The sequence below is a fragment of the Pyrgilauda ruficollis genome, unplaced genomic scaffold (assembly GCF_017590135.1).
Source record: "Pyrgilauda ruficollis isolate IOZ18807 unplaced genomic scaffold, ASM1759013v1 scaffold57, whole genome shotgun sequence".
NCBI classification, from domain to species: Eukaryota; Metazoa; Chordata; class Aves; order Passeriformes; family Passeridae; genus Pyrgilauda; species Pyrgilauda ruficollis.
The window spans coordinates 7,569,611-7,585,767 of NW_024527377.1; the positions used below are offsets into that span (position 1 = coordinate 7,569,611).

Consider the following 16,157-nt stretch of genomic DNA (forward strand, 5'->3'; position numbering starts at 1 on the left):
CAGCAGGTTGTGGCTGGGGCTGGAAGCTACCATGTTGAAGCCAGTGGGACTGGATGGAGCTGAAAGCCCTTGTGCTGGGGCTCACCCCTTGCTCCAGGGCTGACCCACTCCCTCAGTGCCAGAAGGTTCACATCACCCCAGCACATGGAATGAGCCTGCTCAGCCTCAGATCCTATGCACATACAGAGTACAGTGAGTTGGGGCTTCTGTGCCCCAAACAAGAGCCGTTCAGGGAAGGCCAAGAGAAACTTCCAGGAGGAAAGAGCCCCCCAGGCTCCAGCCCCCACAGGAGCCACCGTGCTGCGCGGGCTCTGGCTGGCCGCAGGTGCCACCACAGCGGGAGTGGCGGCAAGTGCTGGGGCCAGGCACAAGGGGCGGCTGTGTTCCCGCAGCCCCGGCTGCCTTCCAAGAGCAATATTGTTGGCACCAGGCAGGCTCCCTGCACCGGCAGCACATACATGGGCCTTTCATGAGGAGAGTGGGGATGATTTACTGCCTGGGGGAAGGGGCAGGGGCGGGAGGATGGAGCCCCAGCACGCCGGCGCCCGGCCCCTTGTGCGTGCTCACTGCCGCGGGGCCCCGCACACGTAAGCAAGGCCAAGGGTCTGGCCAGGGGGTCGTCTCTCCCAGTGGGACATGGGGCAAGAGGGATCCCTCTGCGCTGTCTGTGGAGTTCTGAGAACACACTGAATCTCTGGGCACCCCGCTGTGTCTGAGCTAAGTAACCACGGCTCACACATCGCTTGTGCCACAGTGGTGGGGGCAGCCCATGAGCTGGGGGAGACAGGGGCACCAGAGGAGGGCGCTGGGGCAGGGGTGCACCCACAGCGCAGAGTGCTGTGTTGGCACAATCCCCCCCTTGTTGAGCTGCTGGTGTGGCAGAGGCCGTTGTGGTGCTGCCGGCAGCGGGTGGCAGGCGGCGGGGCTGGGCTGCTGTGAAGGGCTTTTTGTTTGCAGTCAGTTGCTGTTATAAATCAAGCCAGGCAGCCCAGCCCCAGCCCAGCACTGCCCCAAGACCGGGAGGTAACTAATTCCCAGCTGCCTACAGCAGAGCCCCACCAAGCCCTGGCCTGTGCCTGGCATTGTCCTGGCCCAATGGGGATGTTCAGTGTGACACTGGGCAACGTTCCCACACTGGTCTGCTTGCCCTTCTTGCACTCAGCATTGGGGAACCCTGGGATACAGGGAATCTTTCCATGTTCATCCCAGGCTGTGGCTCCCACAGGCTCCCTGGAGTCCCAGCTCTCCCTGGTGTTCCCAGTACTGGGAACGTCCCCTTCTTTCTGGTTTTAATTTGGTTTTGGTTCGAATTGAGCTGAACCCAACATTTTTCTGTGCTTCCGGCACGCTGTGAACTCTGCAGGGGCGGCTGCTGCTCCGTGAAATTGATGTTCTCGTCCACTTCACGCGTCAGCAGGAATGAACAGCTGCTGGGGGCTGCTAGCCCCCGGGACTGCTCTGTGCACCTCTGCACCCCAAGGGGACACCAGTACTCCAGATGGGGAGCAGCACAGGTTGGATGGTGCTATGGAAGACTGTAGCACCTACCAGACCTCACAGTGAAACCGTGTCATGCTGGATGGTTTGGCACAGTGGAGCAGTATGGACAAGGCTGTGCCCAGGACTTGTGGTGTGGCCCTACAAAACGAGGGGTGACAGTGACAGTGTACCCTACTCACAGGGCCTCAAGATCCACGCCAAGCATGGGCAAGGCTGTGTGTGGGGCTCAGCACAGCCCTGGAAGATCTTGCTGGAAAGCAGGTGGCAAAGCAGATGGCGATACAGCAAAGGAGAGCAGCTATAGGGCCAGACCCTGGCCATGTACTGAGGGACACTGACCCCTCTTGATGGCAGCAGGCTGCTCAGGGGACATTTTTCCTTGGGATCACACCGGCTCAGAGTGTCTGAGGCCAGGCTTCCCCCAGTGCTCAGGGGTCTTGCATGGGCCAACAAGCAGCAAGGCCTGGGCATGGTGGGGTCTGCCTGCCCCAGCACAGGCAACAGCATAGGGAAGGTGAGGGCGAAGTGTTTATGGGCTGGATTAGGCCACTCCAACGCTGGCTCGCACCTTAGCCACGTTTTATGGCACTCCGTTATGGGCTCCTAATGAGGGTCACAGCCACTTTATGGCACTGACAGCGATAAGCTACAACTAATTATGGCACAATTAGCGTGTGGGCTGCTGGGCACCCAGCAACGCTCAGCGCCCAGCCTGGGCCACGACACCTGCTTGGGGCTGGAGTGCTCCCACTCCCAGCAATCGGGGGGAAACGGGGGTGGCCTTGCCCCCTGTCCCATCTGCTGCTCCCCACGCGTGGGTTCTGCCTGGAGGACAGCGCAGGAGAGCAGCCCCGGGTGTTTTGCAGCCCCCTGCGTTCCTCACCCGCGAGGGGAGGCTGCGCCGGCGGAGCCGGGATGGAGGGGGCTGGGGGCCGCCTCTCGCTGCTGCGGGGGGAAAGGCCGGTGCTATCCCCCGACTTCCCCCGTCCAGCTCGGCGGCAGGTCGGTTTGCAGAGATGCCGGAGAAGCGAGGCCGGTCCCCGTTCCCCCCTCCCGCCTCCCCAGCGCTCCGGGCGGGGCCGCTGTAACCCGAGCGCGTCCCTACAAAGTGCCCGCGCCCCCGAGGCGGCGGCAGAGCGGGGCCGGAGCCAGCCCGGAGCGAGCCCCAGCCCTGCCCGCAGCCGGAGCCGTCCCGAGCCCGGAGCCGTCCCCGGCCCTGCCGCCATGGGGCCACGGTGTGGGGCTCGGCGGCGCTGAGCCCGCTGTCCCCGGACTTTGCCCCGGCCCGCGCAGCGCAGGCGGCTCCGCCGCAGGAGCCAGTCACCGCCGGTAACCACGCCGACCGCGACCCTCGCCCCCGGCACCATTCGGGCCCCCCCGTCCCGGGATACTGTCCCCCTCCCTGGGATCCCCCGCGGTCCCCCGCCCCCGGTTAACCTCCCCTAGCGCCCTGACCGGGTTGCCGCTGGCAAGAGAGGTCGGATTCCCGACACCCAAACGGGGTGTTTCCCATTCCGTGCCTCCTCCCATTCCTGCCCAGGGACCCCCGTGCTCTGCCTCCCGTCCATGCCCACCCACCCTCGCGGTGACCTGGGGACCTCGCGCTGTTTCTCCCCGGTGCCTCGGGAGAGGAGGGGACTGCCCGCCCGGATCGCTCACTCAACCCTGCCTGTCCCGCAGGGTGGGACCCCCGCGCGGGGGGGGCCTGGAAGATGCGGCCGCTCTTGCAGGTCGTGGCGGGGCTGCTGCTGGCGGCGGCTGCCCGGGGCAGGGCGATGGAGCCAGGTACGGCTGCGGAGGGGGAAGCGGAGCCGGGGGGCGGCGGGAGTTGGTTCGTGCCTTCTGAATACTTTCTCCATCCCAGCTGGGCGGCCACCCCGGGCTGGGATGCGGGTGCTTTCCCTGGGCACGCAGCCCCAACCGCTCTGCCTGCAGGGCAGGGCTGGCGGGACCTGGGAACATGGCACAGGGACCAGCGTTTCCATCGCTGAAAGGGTCAGGGTGGCTCCAGCCAGGCTCTCCCTGTGCTGCGGGGGCTTGGCTCGCTCCCTGGACACGCGTGGCAGAGAGGGGTTGCGAGACCGCTGTGGGCTGTGGTTGTTGTGTGTGACTCCTGGCGAAATGCGGGCACTCTGTGCCTCGCGATGGTGGGTGCGGGAGAAGGACGCGTCTCTGGGGACCAGAGACCAGCTGCCCCACATCCCTCCTGTGCTGGCCTTGCACTGGGCTGGAGACACACTCATGTGCTCCAGGCTCCTGCACGTGGGCAGCGGGGCTGCCGTGGTATTGCTGTGCTGGCGGCCAGGTTGTTTCTGCCCTCAATGTGCACATGCTGCTGCTGGCCATCGGCAAGCTGGGCTCCACTGCCAGCCCGGGCACTGCCAGGGCCAACCACGCTGTAGGGGTCCCAGGCGTGCTTGGGGTGTGTAGAGGTCCGACGATGGGTATCTGGAGGGGTTTGTTGCCGTCTTTCAATAAGGCAGAACAAGCTGGAGCACCCTGCGCCACTGGGAGTGGTGGAAGGATAGTGGCATATGTGGCCTTGGACGGGGACATGCCATTGGGGAAACAATGTCCCCGTGCTGCAGGGCAGAGTCCAGCCCTTACCCGCTGGGTGGCAGAGCCAGGCTCTGGGTTGTGTCACACCACACTAGGATGGGCATATGGAGGGGACCTGCTGTCAGGGAGGGGTGAGCACTGGGGTGGGTGCTCACCACATCTCTCCAGAGCTATTTGAGAGACCCTTGCTGGAGTCAGAAGACGAACATCTCCTACTGGACCCAGGCAACACATTGAAGCTGTACTGTGACGCCAACCAGAGTGGTGCCAGTGTGGTCTGGTACAAGGAGTCCCGGCCACTTGTCTCGGGGGGTCGCATCCATCTCCGTCAGAGCCTGCTGGAGATCTCAGAGGTTGCCTATGAGGACTCGGGGCTCTATGTGTGCCGGGCACGGGGAACTGGAGAGGTCCTGCGCAACTTCACCATCTCTGTCGTGGGTAGGAGCTCCAGCAGCACCCAGCTACCCCCAGGGCAGCAATGCAGCCACTGCCTGCCCAGCCCTGCAGGCAGGGATGTCCCTCTCAACCCATTTCCCTTTGCAGACTCCCTGGCGTCAGGTGATGATGATGAAGATAGTGATGGGGACAGTCCCCACGGAGACCGAAATGAGGGGTCTGTCTATGTGCACAGAGGTCAGTGCCACACTGGGGCACTACAGGAGAGGGCAGGTGGGGCAGAACCAGGGGCATGGGGCATTGCTGCCTCCTGCTCCCTGCACAGACCCCCTCCCACTGAGCATCCTGCATGTCCCCAGCTCCTTACTGGACTCACCCACACCGGATGGACAAGAAGCTGTATGCAGTCCCTGCTGGAAACACGGTGAAGTTCCGCTGCCCGGCCTCAGGCAGCCCCAGCCCCAGCATCCGCTGGTTCAAGAATGGGCGCGAGTTCCGAGGGGAGCACCGCATCGGGGGCATCCGGGTACGGGCCAGCTCCTCCCAGCACAGCTTCCCTCCCAGGATCCATCTTCCCCAACTCACCTCACTGCCTTACCTCCCCCTTTGTAGCTCCGGCACCAGCACTGGAGCCTGGTGATGGAGAGCGTGGTGCCTTCTGACCGCGGCAACTACACTTGCCTGGTGGAAAACAGGTTTGGCAGCATCCGCTACAGCTACCTTCTGGACGTGCTGGGTGAGGCTTCCTCAGCATGGTGCTGGTCTGGGCTTCCTCATGCCTGGTGGGGTCAGGGAAAGGGATGCAGGAGCCTCTGTTTGTGGCCTATCCACTGATGCAGCTCACATGTCCCTCACAACCCAGGGACATGGGATGGAGACCAGACTTGGGTTGCACTGGTCTGTTTTAGGGCTGGGGAAGGGCTCTCTGTAGCTCCATGGTGGGTGGAGAAGGAGGGAGAAAGGAGCCTCTGCTCTGGGCCACCATGTCAGTGACATTGCTCTGCTCCCTGTGCGCAGAGAGGTCCCCGCACAGGCCCATCTTGCAGGCTGGGCTGCCCGCCAATACCACAGCCCTGGTGGGCAGCGATGTGGAGTTCTTCTGCAAGGTCTACAGTGATGCCCAGCCCCACATCCAGTGGCTGAAGCACATTGAAGTGAATGGCAGCAACTACGGCCCCGATGGGGTGCCCTATGTGCAAGTGCTCAAGGTAACAAGGGCTGGAAGCACTCAGATCCCAGATACCCATGCTAAAGTGGTGACAGGGGTGCACAGAGCTCCCCGAAGAGTGATACTGACCATCCATCCCTCTCTGACAGACTGCAGATATCAACAGCTCTGAGGTGGAGGTTCTGTACCTGCGCAATGTGTCCATGGAGGATGCTGGCGAGTACACCTGCCTGGCAGGGAACTCTATCGGCCTCTCCTACCAGTCTGCCTGGCTCACCGTCCTGCCAGGTAGGGGTGGGGTCCTGGTGTGGGTCTGGGATCCCCAGCACGCAGAGGGCATGCCTCAGGCCAACTCATTCACTCCCTGCAGAAGAGGAGCTGGTGCGGGAAGCTGAGGCCCCAGAGACCAAGTACACAGACATCATCATCTACACCTCGGGCTCACTGGCCGTGGCCATGGCCATTATTATTGTGGTGCTGTGCCGGATGCAGACTCAGTCGAGCAAGCAGCACCTGGAGCCTATGGCAGTCCACAAGCTCTCCAAATTCCCGCTCATCCGACAGGTGGGTACCAAACTTGAGCCCTAGAAATGCAGGGGAACCTTGGTGACCAATGGGCTCCAGGAGTGCCACTTGTGCCCATCACACCTTACCCTGCTGCCAGCCTTGGGGCTGCCCTTCTCACTTCCCCCTGCAGCTCCCTCACCCCATTGCTCCAAGTGAGATCTCTGCTTTTCTGTTGCATCTTTGTTGGGCCCTGGAGCATGGGATGCATGGCTGAGGACCTGTGTCTCTCTCCACAGTTCTCCCTGGATTCCAGCTCCTCCGGGAAGTCCAGCACATCCCTGATGCGGGTCACCCGTCTCTCCTCCAGCTGTGCCCCAATGCTGGCTGGTGTCATGGAGCTGGACCTGCCCCTTGACACCAAGTGGGAGTTCCCCCGGGACAAGTACGGTTCCATGCAGGGCAGGGACAGGGGCTGCTCTCCCCAGCTGCCCTAGGGACAGCAGCATGCTGGTGGTGGATGGGGAGGCCTCTGGCCACCATAAGGCCATCCCTGTGATCTCTCATAGTTCTGCTTTTTCCTGCCAGGCTGGTGCTGGGGAAGCCCCTGGGAGAAGGCTGCTTTGGCCAGGTGGTGCGGGCAGAGGCTTACGGCATAGACAGAGACCGGCCGGACAGAGCCGTCACCGTGGCTGTCAAAATGCTGAAAGGTAACGGCTCCTGTGCCAGTGTCCCAGGAACAGAGGTGGCATCTGTGCTGGGCAGGGGTGCCACCCAGCTGGCATCATGACACAGCCTTCCTTCCCTAGACAACGCCACCGACAAGGACCTGGCTGACCTCATATCCGAGATGGAGATGATGAAGCTCATGGACAAACACAAGAACATAATCAACCTCCTGGGAGTCTGCACACAGGATGGTGAGGAGGCTGTGCAGGCAGGGTTTGGGCAGGGCATGGGCATGGAGCAGGACTAGGGATGTGGACTACTGGGGTCAGTGGCTAACTGGGAAGGGACAAGGCAGGGCAGGGGCTGAGAACATGGCCACTCTTCCCAGGGCCACTGTACGTGATTGTGGAGTTTGCTGCGAAGGGCAACCTGCGTGAGTACCTCCGTGCCCGCCGCCCCCCGACACCTGACTACGCTTTTGATGTCATCGCAATGCCTGAGGAGCAGCTGTCTTTCAAGGATCTGGTCTCCTGCGTCTACCAAGTGGCCCGTGGCATGGAGTACCTGGAGTCCAAACGGGTATGGCTGGCATGGCCTGCGTGGACCACCTGTGCTGGGTGCAGCTGGGGAGGGCATGGTGGTGACAGAGGAGCTGTGTATCCCTGGTGAACCCACTGTCCCTGTGGAAAGGGAGCCCAGCCAATTCCCATAGGCTGTTCAGAACCTGCTAGCCCCATCCAGCAAAGTTCAAGGCAGTACCTCACCAAAAATATGGGATTCAAAGCCTGACCCACCTCCTGGGGAAGTGTATGTGGCCCCCCTTCTGTGCCTGTCACTGCAACCAGCCAGATGACAGAATGGCCCCACCACTGCAGAGGTGCTGGGAGCTGTGTGGGAGGGAAACAGTGATTTTGGTGTTTGAAGGGGATATGTGGAGCTGGAGTCACCATCTCACACCCCTGCGGGTGATGCTCCCCATGGCAGTGCATCCACCGTGACCTGGCTGCCCGCAACGTGCTGGTGACAGCAGAGAGTGTGATGAAAATCGCTGACTTCGGCTTGGCCAGGGACGTTCACGACATCGACTACTACAAGAAAACCAGCAACGTGAGTGGGGCTCCTGGGATAGGGGCACAGGGACCCCCAGTCAGGGCTGAGCTGAGCAGGGGGTTGCTCTCATAGGGTCGCCTGCCAGTGAAGTGGATGGCCCCCGAAGCCCTGTTTGACCGTGTCTACACCCACCAGAGCGATGTGTGAGTCCTGAGGGGAATGAGGGTCTGTGGGTGTGGGTTGAGGATGCTGTTGGTGTGGGACAAGGCAGCACTGTGGGGCTATGCAGGTACTAGAGGATCCCCATAGCAGAATGGGGATACTCTGTGGGGACAGTGGGGCACATTCCCCAGGGGTGATCCACCCTCTCCCATCCCTGCTCCAACAGCACTGCAGGGTGCAGTGGGCCAGGCTGGGGGAGAGCCCTAGGATGTATTTGACCTCCCTTTGCTATGTGTGATCCTAGGTGGTCATTTGGGATCCTGATGTGGGAGATCTTCACACTGGGGGGCTCCCCATACCCTGGCATCCCTGTGGAGGAGCTGTTCAAGCTGCTGAAGGAGGGGCACCGCATGGACCGGCCATCCAACTGCACCCACGAGCTGTGAGTACCAGCCAGGTGGGTGGGCAGGGGGCACGGTGAGACCCTGCTAACCCTCCCTCGTCCCCAGGTACATGCTGATGAGGGAGTGCTGGCACGCTGTGCCCTCACAGCGCCCCACCTTCAAGCAGCTCGTGGAGGGGCTGGACAAGATCCTGGCAGCTGTTTCAGAGGAGGTGAGAGGAGGGGAGTCTGATGGGTGAGGAGTGGGCAGTGTGGGCATTGACAGCACTGGTGGTCATGGCATCATCCCTTCTTGCAGTACCTGGACCTCTCCATGCCCTTCGAGCAGTATTCACCCTCCTGCGAGGACACTGCCAGCTCCTGCTCCTCTGATGACTCCGTCTTCACCCATGACCCACTGCCGCTGGCTCCTCACCTCTTCTCCTACCCCACCGTGAGGACTTAAGGGAGGGCAGGGAAGGGTGATGCTGAAGCCACCTCTGCCCTTGCAGGGAGGGGGTCCGGGTTCCCAAAGGTACCTGCTTTGTCCGGGCTGAGCAGTGGGTGGGCAGGGCCCTGAGCCACAGCACCAGGGCAGGGTGACCCTCTCCCTGGGCTCCTTTTGGGCACTGAGCCATCAGCCCTGGCTGAGATCTGCCTGGTATTGTGGGGCAGCAGGAGCTAGAGCCTCTCCATGTGGGCACTGCCTGGGATGCCCATGGCATTGCCCAGGGAGATGGGCTATGGCCAGTGCTTCAGTGGAAGTGTCTCTGGGCAGGAGCCCCACTGCTGCCAGGCTCCTGCTGCATCTGTACATAGCCACAGAGATGAATATTTATGTACATGAAATTTCAACCTGATAAATTATTTTTTGGAATACACCCCAATGCAGTTTCTGGGCTGCTCCTGGAGCACAAATAGCTCACCTAAGCTTGGAGGGCAGGTCAGAGTTTGCCTCCTCACTGCCTCCTTGCCCCAGCCAGTTCAGGGCCTGCAATCACTCCTGGGGGACACAGAGACAGTGCCACAGGTGCAGGAAGTGATGTCCCCACTCCTGTGCCTCCAGGCCTGCTCCAGCACAAAGCACCCTTGCATCTGTTCCCCATTAGCCACTGCTGCACTAAGCCACCGTGAACTCCGCTACCAGCATTGCCCTGAAACTGATCCCCCAACTGCCATGGGCTCCCAGGCTGGGAAAGTGCTCTGGGGCCCAGCCCCACGCACTGGGGACCCCCCGCACCCTCCTGCCCAGGCTGGCCCAGCACTCCAGATAAAAGTGAGATATGGGCTTTGTCTCCCAAAGCCCATGGGAGCACAAGTTGGGGTCTCCAGCCCCTGCTCTCTGATGCCTGTTTTGCCCCCCCTTGCCCTGTGGTGCCCAGCAATGACGGCAGCGTGGGCAAGGAGGGCTGCAGCTGTCTCACCCCCTCCTGCCAGCTTGCTCCCTGGGTCTAGGGTTTCATCTAGAGCCAGGCTTTGCCGGCCGTTAGTCCCAGGATCTGGTTTCCTTCTTCAGCTCCCAGCTGCACTCACAGCCCCCTGCCTGGAAGCTGCCTCTTCCAGCATGGAAGCTGGCTCTGGCACAGCCTGCCCCAAAACAGCCCAAGGTGATGGGGGCTGGCAGGTGCTGTGGGGCAGGACCTGGGCCCAGGGCAGCTGGGAGTCCCTAGATTCTGGCTGCTGCTGTGGTGGTGCTGGGGTCTGGGATCACAAGACACAGAACTTGGGACTTGACACAGCCATGGGTGTTGTGAATTGTATGTGCTGGGAGCCCAACAGCTTTCAGAGCCATCCTGGTGTCCCCTCCTTTTCAAAACCCCTCACAGGGCTGCTCTGGGGATCCCACTCCTCTGGCATGCTTGCAGCCTCCATCTCCAGCCCAGCTCCCCTCTCTGTTGGGAGGAGCCCCCCATTCCAGCAGGGTGGGTGGAGGCAGACAGCTCCCTGGCAGGTGTGAAACCTGCCTGTGCCGGCAGCCTGCCTGCCCGGGAAGGATCCCAGCTGTCCTGTAATGTGCCAGAACCAATGCATTTCACACAGCCCTGAATAGGGCATTCACACGCTGAAGGGCAAATTGCCCAAGCTGCCCACAGGGACTGCCCAGATCCCGGCCGGGACTGAGACTGAGCACGGAGAGGGGCTGTGCTCAGCTTGCCCCCACCTCACTTCAGAACGGGGTCTCCGTGCTGAGGGCAGCACAGAGGGCGGGCGGTTCTTGCTCACCCTGCACTGCCCTTTCCCTGGAAAACAGGACCACAGACAATTTCACAGGGTGAGGCATAGGTGGGTTTGCTAATTCTTAATACCAAAGGGAAGGAGTGGGGCAGAAGGGGACATGGTGAGCAGGGACCTGCCATTCCCTGCCAAAGCCTCACTCAGTCCCTGCACATTTAAAAGGCTTGCTGCAGCTGCAGGCAGTACCTGCTACCCACAGCCCAACAACCCACACCAGTGCAGCCCAGGGATGCTTCCAAGGTCCTGGCTGTGCTCAGCACTGTGCCCACCTGCTTGTCTCAGCTTGGAGGGATGGCCCTCAGCCCATCCCCAGGCACCACCACATCCCCCAGTGAACCCCCAAAAGCTGCAGCAGTGGGTGCATGGGCTGTGCCCGAGCCAGCTCTGCCAGGCACAGGGCAGCCGAGGCCATGGCTGGGCAGGGAAGCAGCCCGGGGCGTCCTGCAGCCCCACGACAACTGGAGGCAGTTTTTATTGTTTAACATTCCTGGTATTTTCTGTCAGGGCTGAACCAATTGTCCTTAATCCGCCAGGCTCTGCTGGCCAAACAAGTGTGGCTGAGCCACCAGCATCCTGTCCGCACGAACAGGCCCCTTTTGTGAGGGGGATTTAGTGTGTAGCCCAGTAAATCCTGCTGGTTTCCTGAGGCAGCGTTCCCACACCCCCCACCATTGCAACCCCCCCTTGCCGCCTGCTCCTGGGCCCTGGCACCGATCCCTGCCCGGCCATGCCCGCGGGCATCCCGTCTGCCCAAGCTCTGGGGCCATGTACCTGCTGCCCCCCCAGAATCTGCCCACTCCAGGGCTGCAGATTCCCCTTGCATGTTTCTGGGATATGTCTGTGAGTCCTTATGGGATGTGGGGTGTTGGTGGGGCTGAGAAGCTTCACAGCCACCCCACTGTGCTGGTACTGTCGTTCTGGAGGGATGCTGCACTCCTGGAGCACATGCTGTGATCCCCGGGGAAACGCTGAGCCCTAGGGAAGGTGGTTCTGGTCTGGGGTGAGGGAAGGGGGTGTGTGGGAAAGATGCTGAGTCCTGGGGGAGCTGCTGTAGTCCTTGGGGAAATGCTGAGTGCTGATGGATCTGGTTCTGGTCCTGGGAAGAATGCTGAGCCCTGGGGGAGACAACACCCCAGGGGCCAGGACACCAGCTGGTTCCTCATTCCAGCTCCGGGATGTGGCTCCGAGCCCCTGCCCGGAGATGCCTTCGCTTAACGACTCTGTTGTTTGGCCGGGAGCTGATGTTGTCTTTTCTCCACAAAACAAAGGCGACAGGATTTTATCTCTGGGGAGAATCTGGTTTCTGTGAGATGCAGAAAGCCTCTGCCCCCGGGCAGGAGAGGATGAGGCTGGCGGGGCGGAAAGGCACCAGGCTGCTGTCTGCCCTGCTGGCAGGAGGAGCTGGCACTGCCCCTCTGGCTGCTCCTGCCTGCCATAGCCCCTGTTCCACGACCTGCCTGTCACTGTCCCATGCCTGTGCCCCATGTGCCCAGACAGCGAAGGGAGGGAAGAGCCCCCATGGGCCAGCGGGCAGAGAAAAGGGGCCTATGAGCACCCACACATCGGAGTAGAGGCTGAGGCACGGCCCCATCTCTCCTGTGGAGGAATCCAAACATTGGATCCCGCCACAGCTCCTGCGTCCAGGGACACCTCACACACTGATGTGGGCACACACAGACACGTAGGCATGTGCCCAACCCCATATCCATACAGAAGCACCTGCACACGCACGTCTATGTGTGCACACTCACACCACCTTGCACACACACCTCAGGCACACCCTCCAGGAACATCCCCCCATGCAAGCACTCACTTCCAGCCAAACACACACTACATCCCCCACAAAACCCCCATGCACCCTCATACACCCGCTTCCACACACACACGTGTATTGCACCATCCCTATCCACACACACACGCGCACACACACACGTGTACTGCACCATCCACACACACACACATGCACACACATGCACACACCCACACACATGTACAGCACCATCCCTATCCACACATCCACACACGCGCACATGCACAGACATGCACACATGCACACACACATGTACAGCATCACACACAGACACACACACACACACCTCTGCACCTCTCTTCACGCACCCCCTCTCCCCCCAGCGGCAGAGCCGAGGCTCCAGCGACACTGCGGACCCCCAGCCCCACCACGGACCCCCGCCCCAGCGGGAGAGGCCAGGCTGGGAGTACCAGCGAGGGCGGTGGTCCCATGCTGCGGACCCCCGCCCGTAGCCCCCCGCCCGCCGGCCAGAGCCGCCGGTGCTGCGGGAAGCCGCGGACTCTCAGCCCCATCTCCCGGCCGGCGGGAGCAGCTGCGCGGGGCGGGCAGAACGGAGGGGGTGAGCAGCTCCAGTATCGCACACCCCCCGCATTTGGCTGGTGACAGTGGCCTCCGCGGCAGGACAGGCAAGGGACTGTGTTGGAAGGATGACAAACGCAACTGGGAAAAACGGTCTGCGGCATGGGGATGTATCCTGGCTCTGCTCTCCATCACCCGCACCGGGGGATGGGGCTGGGAGTGGGGCAGGGCAGGGGATTGGGTGGCAGAGCTACTCTGTGTCCCAATGTGCATCCTGTTTGTATCCTCCCAGGTGATAGGAGCAGTGTGGGGAGGGCACCCCATGGGCACTCGAGCCTGGTGAACCCGGCTCTACCTTGGGTGGATGGATCAAAGCCCAGCGTGAGCTCGGTCTCCTTGCTCAGGGCTGAGAGCCCTGCACTCCCCCTAAGCTGAGGATGGGGGGCAACCTGAGGGCTGGGGAAGCAGGGCGGTCCCCGAGAGCAGCTTCAGCACCCAGACAGGCACCCTGGGCCTCGGCCCCTCGGGATTATCCCCATGCTGCATATGGCTGCTGCAGGGACCGGCCTCCAGGTGACAGTGTAGCGATAGCTCCTCCGCGCCGGGCGGATTTGCTCAGCAGTGATGGCTCCTGTCCCCTGCAGCTCGCGCCAGCGGTGCTGCCCGCACCCACTGCCCTTGTGTGTCCGTGGGCTGCCCCCCGCAAGTTTTCGGGGGGCCATGGAAGCACCTGGGCGGGGGGACTGCGAGGTGAGGGACCTGGGAAGCAGAGGTCAGCCCGGCAGGAGGAGCAGCCCCGGCACCAGGGACACGGGGCCGGTGCAGCCAGCCTGCGGGCAGGGAGCCGGGCTGAGCCGCACCCATCGCCCCTGCTCCCGACGCTCCATCCCTGCGGTTTCGAGCCACGCAAACCGCTTCCTGGGGGAAAGGGGGCCCCCGGCAAACCCTCCGGGCAGGATGCTCTCCGCTCCTCTCCTCCTCTGCTTCCTTCCTCTCCCTTGGCCGGGCCAGCCCTCCCCCTGCCCGCCGCGACTCCTTAACCCTTTCGCCCACGCTCCCGGCCGTGATCCAGCCCCACGGCCACGGCTTCCAGCCACCGCCCCCGGCCCTTTGTGCAGGATCCCGGTGCTTCCCCCGGGGTCCGCGCTCCCCCCAGGCCCCGCCCCGGCGAACATCCGCGGCCGGAGGCAACTCGCAACCAGCCCATCCTGCCCACGGCTCCCGTGGGACCCGCGTGGGCCACAGCTCCCTCCACTCTGGGGTGGGGGCTCCCCGCCGGCTGGCCGTGACGCTCTCATCTCCCTCGGGGGGAGCGCGCGGGAGCCCCCGGTGCGGGGCCGCGGTCCCTTTGCATCACCACGGCGGCGGGGAGCGGCCATGGCGGGAGCCGGGGATGCGCATTCCCGCCGGGCGCGGGGGCACCGGGCCGTTCCCGTGGGGGCACCGGGCCGTTCCCGTGGGGACACCATGCGATCTGTGCGCGGGCACAGGGGCCTGCAGAGGGAGCCCGCAGTGCCGGGCGGATCCGTGGCTACCGGCCTGACCGGCCGGAGCCCCGGCGTGCACTGAGAGCGGGGCTGGGCTGGGGGTGAGCACGATGGCGGGGTGGGGAGCTGAGGGCGAACCCCGCGGTGGGGAGGCCGCAGCCGCCCGCGCCCCCCGCTGCAGCCCGCAGACAAAGCCCTGAGGCGGCAGGGCCGGCCACGCTGCCCGCTGTGCCGCACATCCGGGCGGGAGCGGGAGGCAGTGGCCGGGATGCCATTTCCCTGTTCCTGTGCCGGAAGAGAAGGGCTGGAGAAGGGCCCTTCCTGCGGGCGCTGGCCGTGGCACGGGCAGAGGTGACACAGCAGATGGGAAGCGCATCTGAGGGCATCCCGCCACCGCTGCCCTGCTCCTCCCTGAGCCATACCCACATGGCTGCAGGTGGATCGCTGCGGGGCCCCACTGGGACAGCGGGATGTGGACGTGCCTCGGGGTGCGCAGAGCTGCCTGGGCATTGCTGCCCAAGCAGTGCAGCCCCTGCACACCACTGTCCCATCGGGATGTGCTGTGCCATGTGCCCATGGACCAAGGGCTCCCAGGGAGAAACCAGGCTGGGAGGTGTCCTGATGGTGGCCCTGGCTCTCCCCTCGCAGCCTAAAGGGGGCACTTCTGCAGAAGGAAGGCAGCAGGTGACAGCCAGTGCCCAGGATATAGAGTTGCCCTGCTTGGAACAGTCCTAAACATCTTCCCAGGTCACTCACTGGGCCTCAGACACCTGGTTCTGGGAAGACATCAGGCGTTCCTGCTCTGCACATGCCCTGCCTGCCCCTGGGGGGTATAAATAAACCACTAGCTTTATTTTAGGAACGTGGCAGAAACGTGTGTGGCAGGTTGCTCCAATGAGAAAGGAGGAAACTTGGCTGTTGGGCCCTCTCCCAGGTGTGCCAGGCTGCAGCTACCAGTCGATCGCTGAGAGATGGACAATGTATTTCCCCCATTCAGGTGTAAACCAAGGGATCCAGGCACGCTGGGTGATGCCCCAGCTCTCTGAAGGTGGGGAGAACTGTGTTCATACTAGAACTCAGCGCCACAGCATGGCCACAACTCTCACATGTCACTATGGCATGTGAGCATGGAGGGAAAGGGCCTAAAATAGGTCAGGTGCCACCAGCTGAGCCCAGGGCTGAGACCTCGAAGGTACAAACATGTCATGAGCTTCCTGGCGAGTCACCCCACCCTCCGTGGGTGTGCTGGAGAGGCATGAGCTGAGCATGGCAGTCTCTCTGTGGTTGCAGCACACCAGTGGGGTGACAGTGGGTTGGGGACCTTGGTGAGGCTCCTCAGGAGCAAATGCTGGGAGAAATGGTTGCTCCATCACCAGCCACAGACAGGGCAGAGGGAGTGCTTGGGCAAGACCGCAGGGGCACCAGGAAGCCAGGTGCCTTCAGTGGGGCTGCCAAGGTGTGCAGGCTGGGAGGAGGCAAGTCCTCAGTGCCCCGCTGAGGTGCCAGCCCGCAGCCGCTCCAGGACAGCGTTTCAGTGGGGAAAAGCTGCGCCTGCGGGGCAGCGAGGCCGGGGCAGCGGGCGCTCCCCGCCTGGGTGTGCAGAGCGGCTGCTCCGGGGCCCAGCCCGGCGGGGGGAGCGCGGCGCCAGCACGGCCGGGGGCTCCCGCACGGCCGGGACGTGGAGAGGGGGGGGGGAAACAAAGGGCAGCGGCGGGC

At 62.9% G+C, this 16,157-nt stretch overlaps 1 protein-coding gene across 1 annotated transcript; it reads left to right on the plus strand.

Moving 5' to 3' along the window:
• The first annotated feature begins 2,703 nt into the window (after positions 1–2,703).
• Positions 2,704–9,271, plus strand: FGFR4 (fibroblast growth factor receptor 4). Its single transcript, XM_041482080.1, has 18 exons — positions 2,704–2,829; positions 3,181–3,285; positions 4,228–4,497; positions 4,603–4,692; positions 4,815–4,981; positions 5,068–5,191; positions 5,473–5,663; positions 5,773–5,911; positions 5,994–6,187; positions 6,427–6,572; positions 6,716–6,837; positions 6,937–7,047; positions 7,185–7,375; positions 7,781–7,903; positions 7,979–8,049; positions 8,313–8,450; positions 8,518–8,623; positions 8,710–9,271. Exons 2-18 carry the CDS (start codon positions 3,213–3,215, stop codon positions 8,854–8,856), a joined length of 2,403 nt encoding a protein of 800 aa, XP_041338014.1. The 5' UTR covers positions 2,704–2,829; positions 3,181–3,212; the 3' UTR covers positions 8,857–9,271.
• The last annotated feature ends 6,886 nt before the right edge of the window (positions 9,272–16,157 follow it).